The sequence below is a fragment of the Dendropsophus ebraccatus genome, chromosome 10, assembly GCF_027789765.1.
Source record: "Dendropsophus ebraccatus isolate aDenEbr1 chromosome 10, aDenEbr1.pat, whole genome shotgun sequence".
In the NCBI taxonomy this organism is placed as follows: Eukaryota; Metazoa; Chordata; class Amphibia; order Anura; family Hylidae; genus Dendropsophus; species Dendropsophus ebraccatus.
The window spans coordinates 36,776,327-36,801,757 of NC_091463.1; the positions used below are offsets into that span (position 1 = coordinate 36,776,327).

Genomic DNA, 25,431 nt, shown 5'->3' on the forward strand with positions numbered 1-25,431 from the left:
ACTTATTGTAGGGTCCAATGCAGGTCTACAGAAAGTGTAAACGTCCAATACAGGAATAAATAAGCGGTATGCGGCACTGATCAAATACACAGATACTTATTTCCACATCTAAAAGGCACTGGTACATCTTCTTCTGACTTACAGAAAGCGTAACCCTATTTAGGCGGGAGGGATTTTAAACTAACAGTCTGGGAAAATGGGACATACATAATGGATTCAAAACCTTATGGAGCTATCTAGAGTGTAGATATCTGCATAGTGTTAGGGTACTATTACAAGAAACAATAATCGGCTCGATTTGGCAACAAAGATAAAGACAACAATCAGCCGATGATTGTTGTCATCGGCTGATCGTTGATATAGGTTAGAACCTATAATTGTCGGGTGCCGACCGCGCACTGCTATGTGTAATAGCGGTGCGTGGCCGGCGACTGACAATATAGATTACCTATCCACGCTCCAGGGCTGCTGCTGCAGTCCGCTTCTCCCCGAGCCCCACACGCTATAGCTTCAGAGCGTCCTGTCGGAGCTGACAGTCCGCTCAGCCAATCACAGGCCGGGCCCGCAGCAGCCTGTGATTGGCTGAGTGGCCTGTCAGCTGACAGTCAGCTCTGAAGCTAGAGCGCGCGGGACCCAGAGAGAAGCGGACTGCAGCAGCAGCCCTGGAGTGTGGATAGGTAAAGTATACCGTTTAAGCAAGGGCTGCAAGGACATCAGTAACGATGTCCATGCAGCCCTTGTTGAACGATTATTAGGCCGCGTAATAGGCCCAGTAAACGAGCGGCGATCTAGAAGATCAGTGCTCGTTTACAGTTGTTATCAGGCCCATATTGGCCCGTCTAATAGTACCTTTAGCCAGGAAGTGAGTACAAAGCATTTCTAGGTTCCTGAAAGGCGAATCTGCCTGGAGCAAAGGGCGTTTATCTAGGTAGATTAAATGTTTTGTTGTTTCTACTACACCTCTATGGTTTGTTACCCAGCTTTACCATGACCCTAAAAGGTAAATCTGCCTAGCTAGATAGATATAGTATTTTGTGTAACTTTTAGCAATTACAGATTCTGAGGGATCCCTCTCCAGCGTTTCCTGGCTCCTGGATAATAAAGCTCACTAGTTTTTCTGTAATATGTGAATTGGGGACCTGGACAGATATGGCGGCCTGGGAAATCTGTGTAACAACTTCTGTGGAGCTGTGAAGATAACATAAGATGATCATGCAAAACACAAAGGATCCATCAGTAATATACTCAAAGTTGTCAACAGTCCAAGTTTTGCCAGGACTGTCTTGATTCTGAAGAGACAGCCCCGGCAAAACCATGTCCCAGGTATGTCCTGGGAAGCCCCGCCCCCTGTCACGGGAACTCCGCCCCCTTCCAGCGCAAGCGATGTCATGCAGAGCAGAGAGAGAGTAGTCCCTGGGGGACTAGAGGAACCATACTGATGAGGTAAGTATAGCTTTTTATTTTTTTTAAATACAGATGAAGGGACAAGAGGATGCTGAAGGGGTACTGGTATGATGATGAAGGGACAGGAAGAGGATAAAGAGGGAACTAGTATGGTAATGGAGGGGCAGGAGGATGAGAGGGGTAGTACTATGATGATGGAAGGGCAGGTGGATGAAGGGGGTGGTAGTATGATGATGGAGGGGGAAGGAGGATTAGAGGGGTAGTACTATGATGATGGAAGGGCAGGAGGATGAAGGGGATGGTAGTATGATGATATGGGGTGCAGCTGCATCATATGGGTACAAACTACCAGTATGTACAGTCAGTCAGTAGAATGCTATCTGAGTCTCAGCCTGCTCTGAGTGGGGTGGGTAAAATATAAGGGACCTAATACTGGGGTGTGTAATATACTGGGGACATAATACTGGGGTGTGTAATATACTGGGGACCTAATACTGGGGTGTGTAATACACTGGGGACCTAATACTGGGGTGTGTAATATGCTGGGGACCTAATACTGGGGTGTGTAATATACTGGGGACCTAATACTGGGGTGTGTAATATACTGGGGACCCAATACTGAGGTGTGTAATATGCTGGGGACCTAATACTGGGGTGTGTAATATGCTGGGGACCTAATACTGGGGTGTGTAATATACTGGGGACCTAATACTGGGGTGTGTAATATGCTGGGGACCTACTACTGGGGTGTGTAATATACTGGGGACCTAATACTGGGGTGCGTAATATACTGGGGTGTGTAATATACTGGGGACCTAATACTGGGGTGTGTAATGCTCTTTTTGTGTTGTTCTGACTGCAAATTCTAACTGGAAAATGTTGAACTCGCCCCCATGATAGGCCACACCCACCGAGACCACACCCACAATAAGCCACACCCCTTCTTAACTCTACTGTGTCCCTGGAAAAAAATTTCAAATGTTGGCAACTATGTATACTGTGTGTACTTATCATGAAATGTAAGGCCTTGTTCCCATGCTCCATAATCCATGGACAATACGGAGTGTGGAGCTGCCCACTGGAATAAAATACCTTCATGATACATGATGCCGGGAGTGGCAAGAGTGTTTAAAGGAGAAATCCGACAATTTGAAAAATTTCACAGCCGGCAGGGGCCTGAAGGCATTTTTCCTTGAATTGTGACGTCTTTGGAAATGCCAGTCATAAAAAACTTTTCAAGTCCCCGGACTTCTCCTTTAAATCTTTGCGGGACTGTACTGACACAATAAGGATACATGGTGCTGAGAGATCTATCACTCCACTGGGCAGCTTCTCGCTCCATATTGTCCATGGATTATGGAGCTTGGGAATAAGGGTTGGGTCCCCATTGTGGCACCACAGTGACATTACTCAGCTTTCCCAGCAGCCTGAATGGAAAGTCTTGCTGTATATTGGGGATTTATCACTATATAATAAGGCAAATGTGTTCTATGCACAGGACACCATGAAGCCCAAGACCAGTCATCCCAACTGGTCACACACGGGGCTGTTACTGGAGGGTGCACAGGACTGGGGGGTTGGTTGCTACATAGCAGTCTCACTCTCCCTTCCTCTGGACACACGCTTATGCTGATATACTTAGTAAAACAGAGACACTGTCCCGTAAAACTGTACAATATGTCTGTCTGTCTATCTTGGTCTAGTCTATCTGTAACCTATGTAGCATAACGTTACTGACCCCACTGAACACGCACTTTGTTCTTGCTAGAGGTATCAATAAAGTTGTGGTGACGTCATGTTTCCGCGACTAATGTGAGAGCGCTCCATCTTCCCCGCAGTTGATCAGGAAGCGAACCCTTTGCGATGCCTAAAGTGGTGTCCCGCTCGGTGGTGTGCTCAGACACCCGGGACCGGGAGGAGTATGACGATGGGGAGAAGCCGTTACACGTCTACTACTGCCTGTGCGGTCAGATGGTGCTGGTGCTGGGTGAGTGCCGCTCTGCCTGGCCCAGAAGCTGGAGGAGCCTGATGGCTGAGTGTGGGGCGGTAGTTCTGTGTGGATGCGGGCTGTGGTTGTAAGGTATAGGACTTATGTACTGGGTGTGTTATAGGTGGCTGCTTGGTGGCATGAGAGATGTTGTGTCACCATGGTTACTGACTGCTCCAGGCCTGTCATACTGAGAAAGCAATGGGAATCTGTGTGGACACTGGGGGTCAAAGTTCACAGGAGGAGCTTTATCAGTCCTTGAAGGAACAGTGGTGTAGTTGCCAATAGCAACCAATCAGATTACTGCTCTCTGAAAAATGACAGCTAGAAGACTGTGTTACTCTTCCTGTGCTTGGGGCCGGTGATGTCTGTCTGTCTGTCTCCGGATGTTGTGCCTGTGGTTTTATGTCTCCGCCTTTTGTCTCTGTGCCTGTGCTGTGTGTCATACATGTGCATTTAACCTTTAACCTTTGACCTTCGCCGGGCTCAGTAAGATGGGCAACCTGCAGGCTACACAGTGTGTTACCGTTCTACAGAGAAGAAGCCTGTGTCTTTTCAGCAGCCATAAAGAAAACTGGAGGCATCAACTGAAGATAGAGAATAAAAATCCAGGCCCTCAGGTGGAGCACTAGGGTGGCCACAGACGCATACGTCATCAGATGATACTGCTGTAAATCAATGGCTTTGGAGGTGGTACAGGCCTATCTTCCACCCTGAGTGAGGAGGGGTGCAGCTGTCTGACACCCAGAAAGTGTTGGCCTCAGTTCTATTCTGATTATTGGGACCTATGTGTGTAGTTGTCAGGTGCCAGTCTGCTGTTCTTGCAGCTTGAGTGCCAGGGTGCAGTGGCATCCCTCCTCCATGACTGATTTTAGATTGATAGGGGCAAGATAAATTATCTTCCTGAGGTAAAGATGCCCACTAGACAGGTCTCCAGGAGCCAGTTAGTTTCAGAGGTTGCCAGGGAATATATAAAACAATATATTAGAAATACTAAAAAAAAAAAATATTAGTACATTTAAAAAAAACCATCTGACTGACATAAGCTCTCCTTCCTGCTCAGCCGGTCACTCTGTAGTATGTTACCCTTTATTATTCATAAGAATGACCGTAGAATGCTGGATGCTGCTTCATTTATCCCTATTTGACATTCAATGTATTCCCCGCACTTCCAAGTGCCTGTATGCCTCCAGCATTACTGGTCACAGTGCACCGATTCTGCATAACATTAGAGGAAAAGACTCACAGCAGCCCATGCCTCATCCTCCATAAAATCAGCTGTGTGTGTGTGTCCTATGTAATAACCTGTATACTCTAATGGTGCGACAGACTGCAACAGGGAACAGGTCATAAACGAAAGACTGGGATCTTTCTTCTTTTCAAATCCTTTCCTGGATTTGGCTTAAAAAAATCTTGTCTGTGTAAATGCAGAATTAGGCTGCATTCACACATCCATATAATGAGGATGTTGAATGGCTGACCTTATTTCATCTTTATAAAGCCCTTCAAGACAGAGCCCTTTGATGCATGAAAGTCCAGGTCAAATTAATGCAATGTTCCTCCCCGCCTTCTAAGAGCTTTTATTTTTCCGCCTACAGATCTAGTTGGAGTGTCATTTTCCCATGATCTCTAGTTTTTATTGATATCATATTTGTGTAACAGAAAAATTTTGATCACTTTATTAAATTTTTTTTTTCTGATATATAATTTTTTAAAAATCAGCAATTCTGGTGTGTTTGTTTACGCCGTTCACTGTGCGGGAACAGTTATGTAATATCTTAAAGGGGTAGTGCGGCGCTAAACATTTATTCACAAAATAACACACATTACAAAGTTATACAACTTTGTAATGTGTATTATGTATGTGAATGACCCCCTTCCCTATGTTTCCCCCCCACCCCAGAAGTGTGGCGCATGAGGGACGGCTGGAGCAGTTCGGCCGGCCTCCCGAAGATGTCGTCATTGTCACAAGATGGCGGCCGGGGGTCGACGCGAATGCGGTGAGTATAATGCACCACACTTCCGGGGTGGGGGGGGAACATGGGGAAGGGGGGGCCATTCACATACATAACACACATTACAAAGTTGTATAACTTTGTAATGTGTGTTATTTTGTGAATAAATGTTTAGCGCCACACTACCCCTTTAATAGATCGGACAATTCCACACGCTACGATTTATAATGTTTATTTATTTTATTTTTTAAAATATTTTTATTTTTATAATGGGCAAGAGGGTATATTAAACTTTTATTGGGGGCGGGTATAAGGGTTTTTTAATACTTTTAAAAACTTTTTTTTCCCCAACACTAAAACATGCAATTATTAGATTGCATATTTTGATCAATGCTATGCCAGAGTAAGCATAGATCAGTGTCATCGGTGATCTATGCATAGAACCTGCCTGAGAGCAGACTCTATGCACAGATCGCCGAACCAACAGGACGGAGGTAAGAGGCTTACCCCCGCCCGTCGATACAAGCGATTGGGACCCCCGCACCAATCACTCAGTGACAGGTGCTTGTTCTGTCACTGAGTACCCTAAACACCGTGATCGCTATAGATTGCAGCATTTAAAGGGGATCGCAGCTGCCTCTCATTACCCTTAGCTCCTGGGACACTGATGTGTGCGGGGCCACTCTAACTGCAAAGGTCCCGCACACATCAAACCCCTTCAGTGTCAGGACTGTGTCAAACTGGAAAGAATGCACTACTTCCTGCAGGACATACTGCAGCTAATAAGTACTGGAAAACTTAAGATTTTTAAATAGAAGTAAGATACAAATCTATATAACTTTCTGACACCAGTATATTTGAAGGATTTGCCTGGAGTTCCCTCTTTAATAAAATTGTTGAGTTAAAGTGCTTTTTCAAGTGTGACACTAAAGTGAGCAGAGCCTAAAACTGTGTTCTAATATGAGCCAAAGGATGAATTGGTAAATCTTATGGTGCGTTTACACAGAGATTTTTGAAGCCAAAGCCAGGAATGGATTTGACAAGAGAAGTCCCAGTCTTTCCTTTATGACCTGTTCTCTGTGTATAGTCTGTTCCTGCCTTTGGCTTCAAAGATATGTCAGATGAATCTTTGTGTAAAGGCGCCATTATACTGTGATATACCTTCCCCTAGGTATGTGTTTACAGCTGTGGCTATTTCAGATTAACCGGTCACATGAGATGACCCACTGCTTTTCTTGCGGCCTGGATGTATCTGGGTCAGGACATTCATGCATTATGTAGCCCAGGCTTATCCATCTTGTATAGAAGGGACAGAGCTGAGTTATGTTTTTGCCACTATCCAGATCAGTCATGATCACTGACGCCTTTTGTTAAGCTGTTTTATAATGCCAGTGCCGTGTGGTCCTGCTGCATTGGTCACTGTTAGAAAGACTGCTGGGGAAGGTCATCTATAGCAGATGGCAGTACTTTGCTGTCAGTAGGAATTGCTGCTATGACTACTCAGACGGTAGCAAGAGTGTTACGGAGAGGGAGACTTGAGTCCTGTTGGGATGTGGTGGTAGACTGATAGAGAATTCTCCTGTTTCCTACATTGGGGTTATGCTGTAGTTAGAGAAGTGTGTAGTCTTGGGGAGAGGATCCTATGGTTGCAAAGACATGTCAAAAGCTTTGATCTATGGGGGTCTGAGTGTTCAGACCCCCATGATCTCTAAAACAAGCAGGTTGTACTCTTCTCTCCCTGGCTACAATCTCCATTTCAGTGCATGAAAAGAACTTTATTGTAAAAGTGTTAACCAAGATTTGTAACACATAAAGCCTAGCTGCTTTTTTTTGTTGCTTTTTTTTCCAGAAATAGCGCCACCCCTGTCCTCAGTTTCTATGTGGTATTGCAGCTCTTTTCCTTTGAAATAAATGGGGTTTAGTTGAACTACCACAAATGACCTGAGCACAGTTTTTGCAGATTTGCTTTTTTTATATTGTCTATTTGTTAACTCTTTAGTATGCATCCACACGTAAAGGATCTGTAGCAGATTTGATGGCCCAGATTTGATGGTAACCCTATTGTTATTTAAGTTTTGTATTTATAACTGTATTTGCTACATGGGCTCCATGAAATAATTGCTGTACAATTGTCTGCATAAAGCACCCCAATACCCAATACCTGTGCCTGATTAGTAAAGGCCCTATTACACAGAACAATTATTGTTTAACCCTTTAACCCCTAGACGACCCAGGACCTAGAGTTACGTCATGGAAGTCTGTCACCAGACGACCCTGGACGTAACTCTACGTCCTGGGTGTTTCTCCGGCTATGAAGCGCGCTCCGGAGCGGAGCGCGCTTCACAGCAGGTGGGGGCCAGCTGCAATCAGCAGCCGGGACCTCACCGGTAATGACACGCTGCAGCGATCGCGCTGCCGCCTGTCATTAACCCCTTAAACGCCGCGGCCCCGGTATAGGTGTCAGGGGGAGTCCCTTGTCATTTACTGATCGGGACCCCGCAGTGTGACTGTCGGTGTCCCGATCGTTAAAACGGACCGCCGGAGGTCTCTCACCTGCCTCCGTGCGGTCCGATCGGCGTTCTGGTCACTTAGCCTGCACAGGCAGGCTCAATGAGCAGATCGCCGATAACATTGATCAATGCTATGGCAAAGCAATGGTCAGTGTAGAAATCCAAGTAGTGAATGTAAAAGTCCCCCAAAGGGACTTCAAATGTGTAAAAAAAAAAAAAAAAAGTTAAAAACACCAATACACAACCCCAAAACCCCTCCCCCAATAAAAGTTGAAATCTACCCCCTTTCCCATTATATAAATAAAACATATAAAAATAAATAAATAAATAAACATATAATATACCGTAGCGTGCATAATTGTCCGATCTATTAAAGTATAACAAGCGTCATTGCGAACGGTAAACGACGTACACGAAAAGAGGGAAAAAAGTGCGCGGATTACCGATTTTATGTTACATTATATATATAAAAAAATTCATAAAAAGTGATCAAAACGTCCGATCTTCACAAATATGGTATTAATAAATACTAGAGATCATGGCGGAAAAAATTACACCCCATACAGCCCCGTAGGTGAAAAAATAAAACCGTTATAAGCGTCACAATAGTCCCATTATATTATTAACTAATTGCCAAAAAAAAAGAATTTCATAAGAAAAATATATATAACATTAGAGAATCTGTGTAACCTGCATATGGTTGTGTTCAGACTGACCTATAGAGTAATAGTATCATGTCGCTTTTACCGTATAGTGCATTACGTAGACACAGGGTTAAGGACGGGGCCAATTTTTGTTTTTGCGTTTTCTTTTTTTCCTCCTTGTGTTTAAAAGGCCATAGCACTTGCATTTTTCCACCTAGATACCCACATGAGCCCTTATTTTTTGCGTCACTAATTGTACTTTGCAATGACAGACTGAATTTTTGCATAAAGTACACTGCGAAACCTGGAAAAAATTCAAAGTGTGGTGAAATTGAACAAAAAAAAAAACACATTTCTTTTATTTGGGGGGACTGTGTTTTTACGCCATTCGCCCTGTGGTAAAACTGACTTGTTATGCATGTTCCTCAAGTCGTTACGATTAAAATGATATATAACTATATATGTATAACTTTTCTTTTATCTGATGGCCTGTAAAAAATTCAAACCATTGTTAACAAATATACGTTCCTTAAAATTGCTCTATTCCCAGGCTTATAGCGCTTTTATCCTTTGGTCTATGGGGCTGTGTCAGGTGTCATTTTTTCCGCCATGATGCGTTCTTTCTATCGGTACCTTGATTGTGCATATACGACTTTTTGATCGCTTTTTATTAATTTTTTTCTGGATTTAATGCAACCAAAAATGCACAATTTTGCACTTTGTGAATTTTTTGCGCTTACGCCGTTTACCGTGCGAGATCAGGAATGTGATTAATAGTTCGGGCGATTACGCACGCGACGATAGCAAACATGTTTATTTATTTATTTACTTTTATTTAAAACCTGGGAAAAGGGGGAAGATTCAGACTTTTATTAGGGGAGGGGGCTTTTTACTTATAACAATAGATTCCAGTCCAAATATTTGGTCCTGTATCAGCAATATCCCAGGCAACTGATCCCGAGCGTCTAAATACATCTTGTGTAGAATATCATCTCACTATCTATGAAACTTCATTGGGACTAACTCTCACCCGGTTGACATCTCTGAGAGACTTTCCATTAACTGGCACGGCTGTTTACTCACGCATATCCCTGATGAACCCAGCCACCTGCATTAGCAAGGGGGAAACACGTCGGATGACTAGTGGAAGAGCCGAATGCTATGTCTAAGCGACAGCCCAGACAATCAGTCAACCAAATAGTGCACCTCATATATTCTTCTGTGGACAACCTAGTCTACCACTGATTTCATACGCCCTCACTGTAAGTGACTGTGTGACTGACTATCATATAGTCTTCTCTTTTGTGGACTAGTGTCAGCTCCCGCTTGGCATAGGGGACGCTCTATCCTAGCGGTCCCTCTAGAATTAGGCAGGGTGTAATAGCTATATCCACCTTGGACTAACACCCTCTTCTCTGTATTGTGTGGTTTATGCCATACCTGATTATTGTTACGGTACGTGGCTCTTTGTACATAATAGTAGTATACCCACTGAATAAATCTGTTTGACACTGCTTTACCCAGTAGTCAGTCTATCACTTATTTCTATACAATAATTGTTACGTTGCAGGAATAGCCATTGATATGTTCTTTCACCTTCTGCCCGTCGTATTGAGATTGCTCTTTCTAGATGGCACGGGGAGGTTGTACCACAGCAGTCTTCATTAGCTGCACCACTTTTATCTGCCCGCGTGGCTTTCACTGAGAATATATTTATTTTTGAATGACGTCAATAACTTTATCCGCTTTTCATTGCAAAATGAAATCTTGTGAACTTGTATCTTTGGGGAAGCAGCACTTGAGTTGTGTGAAGATGTAATTGGATTGGAGTCCCTGTGTGCGGCTCGGGCCGCTGCCCGCTGTGCTGCGCTGGTTATTAAATTTGTGAGCCAGCTCAGCGCCGCGCCGATAACCATTCTCAGCCTAAATGTTATGTTAATCAAAGACCTTTTAGCGGTAATGACCGGCGCCCTTTACTGTTGCCTGCAGTAAACAGAAAATAATGATGTCTGGAATGCTCGGGAAAAGTGTGAAACTGTAAACCCTCCGAGGCCTTAAAGGCGCCTTTACTTTTCCTTGAGCCTGCTTACATCCTTGTGCTGTCTCTTTTCTCCGGTAGTAATAAACAGTATTAATTTTGTGAGAAGCAGGTAGTGGAAATAATGCAGGTTCCGGGACCCCACAAATGGCACAACCCTGAAGTAAGCCGTAATAAATAGCCTTATGGCATAGCAGAACCTGTTCCTGTGATATGTAAAATGAGAGAGTGCAGTCAGTAGTAGGGAATAATGTGTCCATATGTGGAAATTTAGGGTAACATTGTTCATATGCACTGAGAATGTTTTGTAGGTGAGGGTGGTGTACGGCTATATTCACACCACTGCCATGGTTTCCGTTATAACAGAAGCCATGACAGCTCCTCTGATTTCTCCTTTATTAAAGGAGAAGTCCAACAGATTATAAAAGCCGTCAGCACTACAATTTGCAATTAAGCTCCATTTATTTTAATGGAACTAAGTTTCAACCCCCATCCAAACTGGAGACGAGTGGTGAAAAAGTGGCCATGTTTTTGTAGCACTGGATAACCCCTTTAATGTGCTTCTGCTGTATAAGGGGGATAAGCTTGGTGGCGGTCTAACTGCTGGGACTCTTACGATTACAAGAAACTCTTCTATTCATTTGGGGACGGTTTTCCTCCATCCTCATCAGTTAGCTTCTCAGTTATTGGACTGTGTAGCCCCTGTGTAGGGGCCACTGCTGGAGGGTCACTTTAAAGGGAGCGTGTCATCAGAAAATTACTTATTATTTAAATTATGTTTTTATGTTAAATATATATTTTCAAAATTTGGTGACGTTTTTTCTAATTTTCCATCTAACAATCTACATAATAAAATAATTTTGAAATCTTGCAGTTTTCATTCTTACCACTGGGGCTAAAACTAAGCTGAGACTGCTGTAAAGTTAGATAGTAGATAGAGGAGACAATAGCAGCTGCCTGTGGAATGACCACCTGAAATGTCACAGAGCACGCTCAGTAATGTTTTACATTCATCGCAAGGGGACAGAGTCTGTCTATTGTCATCTATGTCCATGAGTCTTGCTGTAAATGCTTTTAACAGCACAGGCAGGATGGCAGCCATCTCACACAGACCTAATTACTGTCGTCACCGTCACCAAGCTCTTCTCTCAGCTCCGTCTCCTGTTACACTAGCCTCCCCTGCCTTGTCAGGTGACTCAGCTTGTTCAGCTCCCATTGGCTGAACAACTGCAAGCCATCACTTGTCACATCTCACTTGCTTATCTTCCCTCAGACTGACTCCGGCACATAGGCAGCTCCCCCCTCCCCTCATACCCTCTCTCCTGCTGCCGTGGACTCGGTGAAGGAGTCATGTCACTAGAGAAGATAAGCTGAGCAAGCAGAGTCACCTGACAAGGAGGGGAGGGGGAGGCTGGTGTAACAGGACCTAGAGCAGCCCTCCTGCTGATGACTCATCCTCACAAGAAGGAGCTGCCTGGTGACGGTGACGACAGTAATCAGGTCTGTGTGAGTCAGGACACTTCCTGGTGGGGGGTGGAGGGGGGAAAAGACAGGGAAGGGAGGCAGATAGGTGATTGAAGCAAATTACAGAGTTATATAACTTTGTAATGTGCTTCAATTACTGGGAAAAAGTTTTTCATGGCACTTGTCCTTTAAGATGAAAGTTTTAGTAACTGACTCAGTAAAATATAGGTGATACCTGCCCTTTAAGACTTACCCCAGACCTATTGGTGAAGCATTTGGTGTTTCTCTATGTTCTCTATTGATTCTCTTCTGTTCTTCTATTTCAGACTGCCAGCTGGAAAAACTTCCCATGAGGCCTCGGGACCGAGCGAGAGTTATTGATGCAGCAAAACACGCTCACAAGTTCTGTAACACAGAAGAGGAGGAAGCGGTGTATCTGCGCAGGTATCTCCCCTGGGTCTCCTCCTCTACTCTGCCTTCATTTAGGTGGTTACTCACAGATGGGATCCCATGGTTGTGCGCATTTTATGTTATGTTTATTGCTTTTACCTGTTTATCTCTGCATAAGTGTCTTGTGTGTCAGAGCAGAAAACCAGCTTATAGTCTGTTTCTTTTACTGGGACATGACGAGTACAGAGTAGGGATTTCTTCAACACGATAACTCTCATATAAAACCTCATACATCAAAGAAACATCATAATATCTTTAGGAAATATATATTTGGTGCAGAATTCTTAAAAGGGATATTCAGAGTTACATCACTTATCGACTGTCCACAGGGGATACATTTCAGATGACTGCATGGGGGGGTCAACTGTTGGGATTCCTCTCGAACGGGGTTCCCAGGTCTTTCCTTTTGGTGGTGTAGCTAGTTGTGCCTGCATGCTGCCCCAACATTCATTGTCCATGGAGCTGTCGGAGATTGCCAAGTGCTGTACAGTTCTTCACAGTTTGGCTGTGTCTTATGATTTTGTTTGCAGGCTTGTCTCTATGGAGTTGTATCCCCTGGCAGGCTGTATCGACTGTATTTATGTCTTACAAGGGCTATGCGTGAATGAGCGGTGTGTTAATTCCTATTAGTCGCAGTTGGAGGTATAATTGAGCTGCTCTTCCCTGGCAGCGCCCGTCCTCCCGTCATCTATTTACCAGCTGATTGCCCTTGATTACTGAAGCCAATTTCCTCTCTGCAGGAATCCTCAACTCAAGGAAAACTTCTGCCAAGTGACACGAATGGCGGAGCAGCATTGGGCTTTATTTACGCGAGAGCCTCTTAACCTCCCTTGGGCTTCACTCCAATTATGGGAATCAGCTGCATGACACACACTTTATTTAGAATTATGGCTAATAAATTAGATTAGCATTGTTCTAATTACTCTTCTGCTCGCTGTTATTTTGTTAGTCCAAAATTTATTTGCAAAAGGAGAATAGGAGTATCTGCCGCTCCATAATCTGTGTGTAGGTAAAGGGGAAGAATCTTCAATTTTCCTTGGTGATTTTAATAGTTTTCCTATTCTTTGTATTGCAAACCAGAATACATAGATGTTAAGCCTGTGTCTCCTTCAGGATGTGTTTCTATGCTTAGGTTTTAAATGCAATAATGACTGGATTTCAGAAAAGCAGAAGTACCTTATGTTTCTAGATGACCCGTCCAGGGGACAACTGTAGTGGAGGTGTATTCTGTGTCATTGTTGGCTCTCAAAATAAGTTTATCTAGGGTCTAAAATTCAGTGCGGATCTAGATTTTCTTGATATATCTTTAAATATAGGGGTCAGAAGTACATTTTCTTTACTTATTTATACTTCCTGGAATCCATCCATGTTTAATTGATCTCAAGTAAAAAAAAAAAAAAAAATGAGCTGACGCTGACCAATCTGACAGGGGCTTCGTCAGCTCAGCCTATTGCTAGGATGAGGTAGGACACAGCTGTCCGTCCCCAGCAGACAGTTCTTTACACCGACCGTTCTGTACAGTGGGACTGGAGAAACTGTGAGAATAGTGGATTCAGTGGGAAGGGAGAGTGAGCAAGAGAAGTATAGTGTTTGTTTGTTCTTTCCACACAACTGCCTGAGCAGAGTTAGCAATAGGACCCGGAGTACGGACAGGTAAAGTATTCACCTGGCCCCGCAGGTTTACATACTCGCAGCAGAATGAAAAATCTGCTGCGAGTACGTAAACCATACAAACTGACAGTATCGGGAATCGCACTGGATTTCACTGCGGAATCCACTGCGATTCCGGTACATGTGAAGTTGCCCTTAAAGGGTACCTGTAATGCTACCATCTCCCCACATCAAACTATGTTTACATCTTCAGAGATCTGTTTGGGGTCGTCTGTTTAAACGCTGGCTCCTGAATGGACAGAAAAATAGAAAATGTATTAATAAAATAAAATCTCTGGAGTACCACTTTAATAAAGCTTACCATTTTTGTAGAATGAATAATTGTGATGTTTAATGTATTAATGTTTGTATTTTTTTTTCTTGCAGACCAGATGGCATTGAGCGTCAGTATCGTAAAAAATGCAGCAAGTAAGCAAACGATAAGATGTGTTTGTACCGTTTTGTAAAACAATTATTTGTTAAACACATCCTTTAAGAATTTTTGGTGATTCTTGTGTTTTCTAATTGACTGTCTGTATTATACAATAACCCTGAAAGCCTGCAGTTTTTATTCATGCCACTAAGCCTAATAAGCTGGTTTTGTGTACTTTTTAGTTGAATCTACAGCCTACAGTTGAATCTGTATATGCTAATAAGTTGGTTTGGTGCACTGAACTCCACCCCCAACCCCCGCCTCTCCGCAGTGATGAGCGTCCAAGTGACGTCACTGCTTCCCCCCTAGTATTCATGAGAAAGGGCGGGCCGGCTTGGGTGGATAGGTGCTAACACAGCTGTGCCAGTGCAGTGCCACAAAGATTTAACTATTTTAGAGCTTCTGGTAGGGCTGGGCGATATTGGCCAAAATCAATATCGCGGTTTATCGCACACGTAGCCGCGGTAACGATAATTGAACGATAATTCTGACACGCCCCTTTTGTAAGCCACACCTACTTGCCATGCCAAAGTGGCAATATTTTGATTCACAAAAGTGAAAAAAATAATAACTCACTTAGCAGCAACACAAGGCAGAGCCATTTAGTGCATACTAGTTATTACAGTATAGGGGCACGGCGCACAGTATAGGCACAGTATAGGGGCACGGCGCACAGTATATGCACAGTATAGGGGCACAGTATATGCACAGTATAGGGGCACAGCGCACAGTATATGCACAGTATAGGGGCACGGCGCACAGTATAGGGGCACGGCGCACAGTATACTGTATGCACAGTATAGGGGCACGGCGCACAGTATACTGTATGCACAGTATAGGGGCACGGCGCACAGTATACTGTATGCACAGTATAGGGGCACGGCGCACAGTATACTGTATGCACAGTATAGGGGCACGGCGCACAGTATACTGTATGCACAGTATAGGGGCACGGCGCACAGTATACTGTATGCACAGTATAGGGGCACGGTGCACAGTATACTGTATGCACAGTATAGGGGCACGGCGCACGGTATATGCACAGTATAGGGGCACGGCGCACGGTATATGCACAGTATAGGGGCACGGCGCACGGTATATGCACAGTATAGGGGCACGGCGCACGGTATATGCACAGTATAGGGAGGGGCACGGCGCACAGTATAGGGGCACGGCGCACAGTATATGCACAGTATAGGGGCACGGCGCACAGTATATGCACAGTATAGGGGCACGGCGCACAGTATATGCACAGTATAGGGGCACGGCGCACAGTATATGCACAGTATAGGGGCACGGCGCACAGTATATGCACAGTATAGGGAGGGGCATGGCGCACAGTATATGCACAGTATAGGGGCACGGCGCACAGTATATGCACAGTATAGGGGCACGGTGCACAGTATATGCACAGTATAGGGGCACGGCGCACAGTATATGCACAGTATAGGGGCACGGCGCACAGTATACTGTATGCACAGTATAGGGGCACGGCGCACAGTATATGCACAGTATAGGGAGGGGCATGGCGCACAGTATATGCACAGTATAGGGGCACGGCGCACAGTATATGCACAGTATAGGGAGGGGCATGGCGCACAGTATATGCACAGTATAGGGGCACGGCGCACAGTATATGCACAGTATAGGGGCACGGCGCACAGTATATGTACAGTATAGGGGCACGGCGCACAGTATAGGGAGGGGCATGGCGCACAGTATATGCACAGTATAGGGGCACGGCGCACAGTATAGGGAGGGGCATGGCGCACAGTATATGCACAGTATAGGGGCACGGCGCACAGTATACTGTATGCACAGTATAGGGGCACGGCGCACAGTATATGCACAGTATAAGGGCACGGCGCACAGTATATGCACAGTATAGGGGCACGGCGCACAGTATAGGGGCACGGCGCACAGTATATGCACAGTATAGGGGCACGGCGCACAGTATAGGGAGGGGCATGGCGCACAGTATATGCACAGTATTGGGGCACGGCGCACAGTATACTGTATGCACAGTATAGGGGCACGGCGCACAGTATATGCACAGTATAGGGGCACGGCGCACAGTATATGCACAGTATAGGGAGGGGCATGGCGCACAGTATATGCACAGTATAGGGGCACGGCGCACAGTATATGCACAGTATAGGGGCACGGTGCACAGTATATGCACAGTATAGGGGCACGGCGCACAGTATATGCACAGTATAGGGGCACGGCGCACAGTATACTGTATGCACAGTATAGGGGCACGGCGCACAGTATATGCACAGTATAGGGAGGGGCATGGCGCACAGTATATGCACAGTATAGGGGCACGGCGCACAGTATATGCACAGTATAGGGAGGGGCATGGCGCACAGTATATGCACAGTATAGGGGCACGGCGCACAGTATATGCACAGTATAGGGGCACGGCGCACAGTATATGTACAGTATAGGGGCACGGCGCACAGTATAGGGAGGGGCATGGCGCACAGTATATGCACAGTATAGGGGCACGGCGCACAGTATAGGGAGGGGCATGGCGCACAGTATATGCACAGTATAGGGGCACGGCGCACAGTATACTGTATGCACAGTATAGGGGCACGGCGCACAGTATATGCACAGTATAAGGGCACGGCGCACAGTATATGCACAGTATAGGGGCACGGCGCACAGTATAGGGGCACGGCGCACAGTATATGCACAGTATAGGGGCACGGCGCACAGTATAGGGAGGGGCATGGCGCACAGTATATGCACAGTATTGGGGCACGGCGCACAGTATACTGTATGCACAGTATAGGGGCACGGCGCACAGTATATGCACAGTATAGGGGCACGGCGCACAGTATATGCACAGTATAGGGGCACGGCGCACAGTATAGGGGCACGGCGCACAGTATATGCACAGTATAGGGGCACGGCGCACAGTATAGGCACACAGTATATGCACAGTATAGGGGCACGGCGCACAGTATAGGGGGAGTTCTGTAGTCAAGACCGTAGCACATGGTCCTTGCATGGAAGATGTGAATCTGGCTAAACTCACCACTGGCAGCAGAGATACCTCTGAGCAATCCAGTTTTTCTGATTCAGAATAAGCCCTGGACAACGAGCAATAGCTCTCTATGTGTTTGAAGAGTCTCATGCCTAGCCCATGCTCTGTGCAATTTAGCACATAGTGCCTCATAATGAGCCGCAGTGTAGGCCACTAGAACATGATCGTAGTAATAAAGGAGTGTTTTGATGCCGTAATTGACTGATCATGTCTTTTTGCTTATATACAGGTGCAGCCTTCCTCTTTTCTACCAGCACCAGACAAAGAATGCCCCAGCAACATTTATTTTCAATGGTGCACTGGTCAAGTTTGGACAAGGTTTTGGCAAAACCAACATCTATACCCAAAAACCTGATCCACCTAAAAAGGTATATTACTATACTATATTTTTAAGTTAATGTCTTGAGTGGAATATTCCCGAATGCTGTGGCTCTAAAGTTCAGCTGGGAGGAGATGGTATGTCAGATCAGGACATTGTCTTGTATAAAGTGTAGATGAACCCAAGTGGTCGGTGTCATGTTTCTTCCCTGAGGCACCAAGTGATTGCAAGTTCAAGGACAGTTCCTGGTTATGGTCAGATGTCTTGTTAGATCTCTGTGCTGGCATTACAATTTTTTTCTTCACGTGTACTTCTATTAACAATAATAATTCTTTTCTTTGTTAGGTCATGATGACAAAACGCACTAAAGATATGGGCAAATTCAGCTCTGTTACTGTATCCACTATTGATGAAGAGGAGGAAGAGATAGAGGCGGTGGGTGAAACAACAGAGAACAGCATCTATATTTAACAGCCTATGCACAATCTATTTCACAATATTGTCTATTATATAGGTTTAGACCTAGAAATTAACCTATATTAAAGTATCAGTTTGAAAAGTCACTGCTGATGCTATAACCAGATTACCATGAACATTTCCCCACTTCTTTGTTCAGCTTTTTATAAAGCATTACTGTCACCCTAAAGGCCCTATTCCACGGAACGATTATCGGCCGATAATCGCCCCGTGGAATATGAGGCAACGATCAGCTGACATTGTTCATGTTGGCTGATCGTTGCAGTTGTTTGTCCTTCAAACATGTTGATAAACAAACTACTGATATAGCAGCGATTGGCTGCTGTGGCTCCCGTGGAATAGGAGCAGCGGCAGCAGACCACCACTATCCTCTATGGGCTGTCCTGACAATCTAGCGATCACCCGGGCAGCTCCCCGCGGCTCCTCCAGCACTCACCCGCTCGCTGACGCCGTGTATAATAGCGACATCAGCGAGCGGGAAACGAGGTGCAAACTAGCGCTGACCGTGCTTGTTTGCTCCTCTCAGTCAGCCCGTGGAATAGGGCCGTAAGGCCCACTGTGATCCCGAGAAACCAGCCAGTGCGCAGCAACATGCTTGTCGGGCAAATCCAACTCCTTCACTTCATTACATTCTATACAGTGAAAGAGCCATATGTTAGTCCAGTCAGGGAATGGAACACACTGCCGGGTAGCGGGATTGAGACCTGGTGTGATCAGTAATTTTTATGTTTGATGAATTGTCAAAACTTTCTGCAAATGATAGCAATGCTTTAAGTTCAAGTTATGTGCACATTTGGTTCTAATTTGTTCTAATCTTACAGAGAGAGGTGGCAGATTCCTATGCCCAGAATGCCAAAGTGATTGAGAAGCAATTGGAAAGAAAAGGAATGAGCAAGAGACGATTGCAGGAACTGGTATGTACAATTGCTGTAGGCCTCTATGCCTTTATACGTGTTCCCGACACTTTTTTTTGTTTGTGTTTTCTCAACCTCAGTTCACTGGTAGACAAAGCTAGATATATAATAAGGATCTAACAAGCCTAACATGCCCCTAGATTTATTCTCTTATTCAACATGATAAATCATAATTCACTCTTAGAAGAGTATTGGGCAGTTCTTCAGAAAGTTAGGATTTCATGCTACTTGGTAATCTGGTGGTAAAGACAGCGATGGTGTGTGACCTAGCACTGTGTGTATGTTTTGCAGCCAGTGTGGTTTTTCTTTTACTTACCTGAACATTTAGTAATCTAGGGTTTGTTCTGTAGAAAAGTCTGGGTCTGTCATGTGTGATAAAAATCTGGAGAGTAAAATCGGCATAAATTGTATCACACATTATATAACATCTAGACATCTAAACTTTGTAAACAATTCGATATAGACTTTTATAATTAATAACCAATATTATAAATCCAAAATGTTGCCCAAATGCTTCCACCAGTTTCAAACCCATCCAAGTCATCAGACTTTCATCCACACTTCAAACCATATTAACTTCAAGTTTTCAAGGATGAAGTTTATTTTTTTTCTGTAAAAATGTATAAATTTGTTGCAAATAGAGATGAGCGAACCGATTCGGGTTCGAGTCCATCCGAACCCGATCGTTCGGCATTTGATTAGCGGTGGCTGCTGAAGTTGGATAAAGCTCTAAGGTTGTCTGGAAAACATGGATACAGCCAATGACTATATCCATGTTTTCCACATAGCCTTAGGGCTTTATCCAACTTCAGCAGCCACCGCTAATCAAATGCCGAAAGTTCGGGTTAAGATGGACTCGAGCATGCTTGAGGTTCGCTCATCTCTAGTTGCCAGCTTTTCCCAATCCCACAAAGCCAGCTCCATATGCACTCTGTGAACCAGTAAGGAGCAAAGCTTTGTAGGAGTAGATATTGCTCTAGCAAATTCAAGCTGGCCATGTATTATATATATGAATCTGTCAGTCTGCTTCTGACCAGCTCCGTCCTTCGGCCCATATTCTTTTTCCTGAATAGTCTTCTGTAGCTGAACTGTTCAGCAGCATTCTCCAAACCCAAGAACTCTGCATTTGACTCCTAGTGGCTAGACAAGTTGGATGCTGCCCAAGAAAACATGGATATGGCTACCAAGAAAACATGGATACAGCCTATGTCTAAGTTCATGTTTTCCAGGACTTCTTAGGGCGGCATCCAACTTCTCCAGTCAGTCAAATGCAGAGCATTGTTTTTCGGAGAACGCACCCAAACAGTTCAGTAAGTCCACTCAACACTACTCCTGAATGATGTCCTAAGCTGATTTATAGCAAAATTAATGGTTGGCTTTTATATAATGGTCGTCTTTCAATCCGCTGCAGCTGGGTTCACATATGTCCGGAGCATCAAAAATTTACTATGGCTGTCACCACAATTGATGCAAAAATGTATCACTTGTCATCTGGGCTTTTTGCATTCTCTGATTTGGCTTCTGGGCCAGCTGGGCGTTATAACTCCAGTAAGAACAGTGGGATCAGTTTTTGAACTTACCATTGATGGTGTTAAAATGTTTCCCCTCTTGTAAATGGATCTTTAGCCTTTGTTCAGAACTTCATACTGGACATAAAACCACATAAAAGTACAATGTTTATGTGTCCCGGCTATTCACCTTGCTTACAACATAATTGCACACAGACACACTCATGAGATCAAGCTAGAAATGAATCACTGGGTCTTTTTACTGTGGCTGTGATCTAAGGTAGCCAGAAGGTATTTAGTGCTTCAGCTAAGAGACTGAACACATGAAATGGTCCCTGTTGTCATGTTTATTGCTACGAGTGGAGCTGTGCACGCAGCCAGTTGCTGCACCTCATGTTATTTTAGCCCATGTTAGTTTGGTGTGCTGCTCTGCACTTGGATAAACATCAAGTCAATCATGTTTTGATGCTTCTTTTCCGGTGCATATGTGACTTATGTTCCAATCCTACAATGCCACAGGGGCTTTATAAGCGCCAGACGTTTGGTTCAGGGTACAAGTTATATTTATTCATTAACTGATGTTTTCTTTCCACAGGCTGAATTAGAAGCGAAGAAGGCCAAAATGAAGGGAACACTGATTGACAACCAGTTCAAATAGAAGAGACACACTGGAGAGACACACTGCTTTAAAGGGACAGAGATGTACAGTGACTTACCAGCCATCCCATATTACCTACAAGCTGGATGACATGGGGATTTTATGGATGGCCATGTGTAGCACGTCTCCATGGAGTTTGTCACTCGATAGCTGAGATTCTAATCTGTATAAAGAGTAAAATGGAGCAGAAAGAATTGCTGATGGTTAAGAAGTCTCTCAATTTTTGGAGGGATTTGATGGATTAAACAGTGTTTCAGTATGACGGACTTATACTGTACAGACTTTTTGTATAAAAAAAAAAAAAAAAAAAAAGAAGAAAAAAGTGTTGTGTTGGCTTCCTATTAATTTTTAGTTGAAATAAAATTCTGTATTTTATGGCTGTTACAGACAGTAGTGTTTCCTAACCAGGGTTCATTTCAGCAAAGACAGCAAACTGATGATTATCATAGAAGAAACCTGGAGAGTTCTAAACACCCCCACCCACCCACCCCACGCACACACACCCCACGCACACACACCCCACACACACACACACCCACCCCACACACACACACACACCCCACACACACACACACCCACCCCACACACACACACCCACCCCACACACACACACCCACCCCACACACACACACACACCCACACACACCCCCCACCCCCCCCCCAGACCACACACACACACACACACACACACACGCACCCTCCACCCCCCCCACCCACCCACCACACACACACACCCACCACACACACCCACCACACACACACACACACACACACACCCACACACACACACCCACCCCACACACACACCCACCCCACACACACACACCCCACACACACACACACACCCACCCCACACACACCCACCCACCCCACACACACACACACACCCACCCCACACACACACACACACACCCACCCCACACACACACACACACACACACACACACACCCCACACACACACACACACCCACCCACCCCACACACACACACACCCTTCCTCTCATCGCCAATCTTTCATCCTGTTCTTGTCAGTCTGTGAGAAAGCAGGTGTTTAAAACTTCTTCTTTTGGGGGCTCCTGGTGAAGCTGTTATTGTGGGTGCATGATACGGACTTATCACAAGTTTATTGCAGCGTACCCATGAGCGATAAGAGTAGGAGAAGAGGTCGGTATAATGGATAGTTGAGGCAAATCATTTGCCGATACACATTCTGGTTACAATGTTGATATGCTGACATAATAAACCTAGTCTTTTTCATTTGAGTGCCAGGATTCCCTTGATCATCAAAATGGACCTCATAGACTTACATTACGAGTCTGACCTGGACGTGTGACACAGAACCAGAAGATAACGTGCTAAGCATGCACTACTGGCTTTTTGTGGACATTGATCCTGGTTTAACCCTTTAAGGACAGGGCCACTTTTCGTTTTTGCGTTTTCATTTTTTCCTCCTTGTGTTTAAAAGGCCATAGCACTTGCATTTTTCCACCTAGAAACCCACATGAGCCCTTATTTTTTGTGTCACTAATTGTACTTTGCAATGACAGGCTGAATTTTTGCATAAAGTACACTGCAAAACCAGAAAAAAATTCAAAGTGTGGTGAAATTGAAAAAAAAAAAACGCATTTCTTTTATTTGGGGGGGATGGTGTTTTTACGCCTTTTTGCCCTGGGGTAAAACTGACTTGTTATGCATGTTGCTCAAGTCGTTACGATTAAAACGATATATAACATCTATAACTTATATTGTATCTGATGGCCTGTAAAAAATTCAAACCATTGTTAACAAATATACGTTCCTTAAAATCGCTCCATTCGCAGGCTTATAGCGCTTTTATCCTTTGGTCTATGGGGCTGTATGAGGTGTCATTTTTTGCGCCATGATGTGTTCTTTCTATCGGTACCTTGATTGCGCATATATGACTTTTTAATCGCTTTTTATTACATTTTTTTCTGGATTTGATGTGACCACAAATGCGCTATTTAGCGTTTGGGATTTTTTGCGCTTTACCGTATGAGATCAGGAATGTGATTAATAGTTCGGGCGATTACGCACGCGGCGATAACAAACATGTTTATTTATTTACTTTTATTTAAACCCTGGGAAAAGGGGGGTGATTCAAACTTTTATTAGGGGAGGGGGCTTTTTACTAATACTACTTTTTTTTTTTTTTTTAGACATATACTAGAAGCCCCCCTGGGGGACTTCTAGTATATACACTTTGATCTCTCATTGAGATCTTTGCTGTATAGTTATACAGCAAAGATCAATGAGATCGGCACTCATTTGCTTTCGGCTGCGGAGGAGCGATCTCACCCACTGGACACTAGGGAAATGCTGCATCCAGTAATCGGATGCAGCTGTCATGTTTGACAGCTGCATCTGATTACTGTATTAGCGGGTACGGCGATCGGACCGTGCCCGCTTAGGCTGCATTCCCACGTTCCGTGATCCTGACGGATCACGGACGTGGAATGCATGTACTGGAGACTGTATTCATAAGCGCCGCGCTGTAGTAACAGCACCGCGCGGCTGATTCATTACAGCGCGGTGCTTATGAATACAGTCTCCCCCGCTCCCAGCATCTAATTACAAATGCTGTCCGGGTGCGGGGGGACTCCGGTACATGCATTCCACGTCCTTGATCCGTCAGGAATGCAGCCTTATACCCGCGGTCCCGGGCTACAAGGGGCACCCAGAACCGCGGCCCCGCTCTGAACACCTCTTACAGGCGCATGACGTACGGGTAAGAGGTTAAACACTCAGACCCTTGTTGATTTGGAAAAAGAAAAACAATTCTTTGTCTCTATAACAGGTACACTGGACCAATGAAGTGTTTTTGTGAAAGTGTATTACATCATTAGAGTTCACACAGTGTTAAGTGTCACTGTCATGAAAAAATTTTTTGTAGGTATCAATAGTACAGGTGATTTTAACCCCTTAAGGACAGAGCCTGAAATGGCCTTAATGACAGGGACAAATTTTATGAATATGACCAGTGTCACTTTAGTCATTAATAACTTCGGGATGCTTTTACCTATCCGGCTGATTCTGAGATTGTTTTCTCGTGACATATTGTACTTTACATTTCTGGTAAATTGGAGTCGATACTCATAACAAATCTATATGAAAAAAACCCAAATAATGTGAAAAAATGCATTTTTCCAACTTTGAAACTTTTTTGCGTATACAGAAAGTGGTTATACCACATAAATTATATATTAAATAGCATTAGCAACATGTCTACTTTATGTTGGCGGCATTTATTAAACTATCTTTCATTTTTTTTAGACGATAGGAAGCTTAAAACATTAGCAGCAAATTTCCAAATTTTCAGTAAAATTTCAAAATCAGATATTTTTAGGGACCTGTTCAGATTTAAAGTGTATTTGAGGGGCCTGTATGTTAGAAAGCCCCACAAAGCACCCCATTTCAGAAACTGCACCCCCCAAACTCTGCAAAAGCACATCCAGAAAGTGTTTTAACCCTTTAGGGGAGTCACAGAAATAAAAGCTAAGTGTGTAAGGAATTTGAAAATTTTAATTTTCTGTGCAGAGATTTTATTGTAATCCAATATTTTTCATAATTATAAACCTATTACCAGAGAAATGCACACCAATAATTATTGCCCCGTTTCTGCAGTTTATAGAAATACCCCATATGTGGCCCTATTGCGCTATTTGACGCAACCACAAGCCTCAGATATAAGGGAGCGCCTAGTGAATTTCAACGCCTCCGTTATATTTGGTCATTTTTGACTGTACCACTTCAGGTTTGCAGAGGCTCTGGGGTGTCAAAACCTAAAAAACACCCCTAAAGGGACACCATTTAGAAAACTACACCCCTCAAGGAATGTAACAAGGGGTGCGGTGAGCATCTGGACCCCACAGGTGCTTCACAGATTTTCCGAACAATATGGCGTGAAAAAAGAAAAATTTATTTTTTACACTAAAACGTTGTTCTA

The 25,431-nt window shown here is 44.3% G+C and overlaps 1 protein-coding gene across 1 annotated transcript; it reads left to right on the forward strand.

Moving 5' to 3' along the window:
• The first annotated feature begins 3,151 nt into the window (after positions 1–3,151).
• STEEP1 (STING1 ER exit protein 1) lies at positions 3,152–21,850 on the forward strand. The gene is made up of 7 exons (XM_069986759.1): positions 3,152–3,391; positions 12,329–12,446; positions 14,490–14,531; positions 17,820–17,958; positions 18,255–18,344; positions 19,208–19,300; positions 21,404–21,850. The coding sequence occupies exons 1-7, from the start codon at positions 3,268–3,270 to the stop codon at positions 21,464–21,466; spliced, it is 669 nt and encodes a 222-aa protein (XP_069842860.1). The 5' UTR covers positions 3,152–3,267; the 3' UTR covers positions 21,467–21,850.
• The last annotated feature ends 3,581 nt before the right edge of the window (positions 21,851–25,431 follow it).

Bases quoted from the DNA above. Each gene is read 5' to 3' on its own strand.
- STEEP1 (XM_069986759.1), top strand. From the start codon at position 3,268: ATGCCTAAAGTGGTGTCCCGCTCGGTGGTGTGCTCAGACACCCGGGAC. The intron at 17,959-18,254 runs GTATATTACTAT...TTTCTTTGTTAG, and splicing joins AACCTGATCCACCTAAAAAG to GTCATGATGACAAAACGCAC. The intron at 18,345-19,207 runs GTGGGTGAAACA...CTAATCTTACAG, and splicing joins AGGAGGAAGAGATAGAGGCG to AGAGAGGTGGCAGATTCCTA.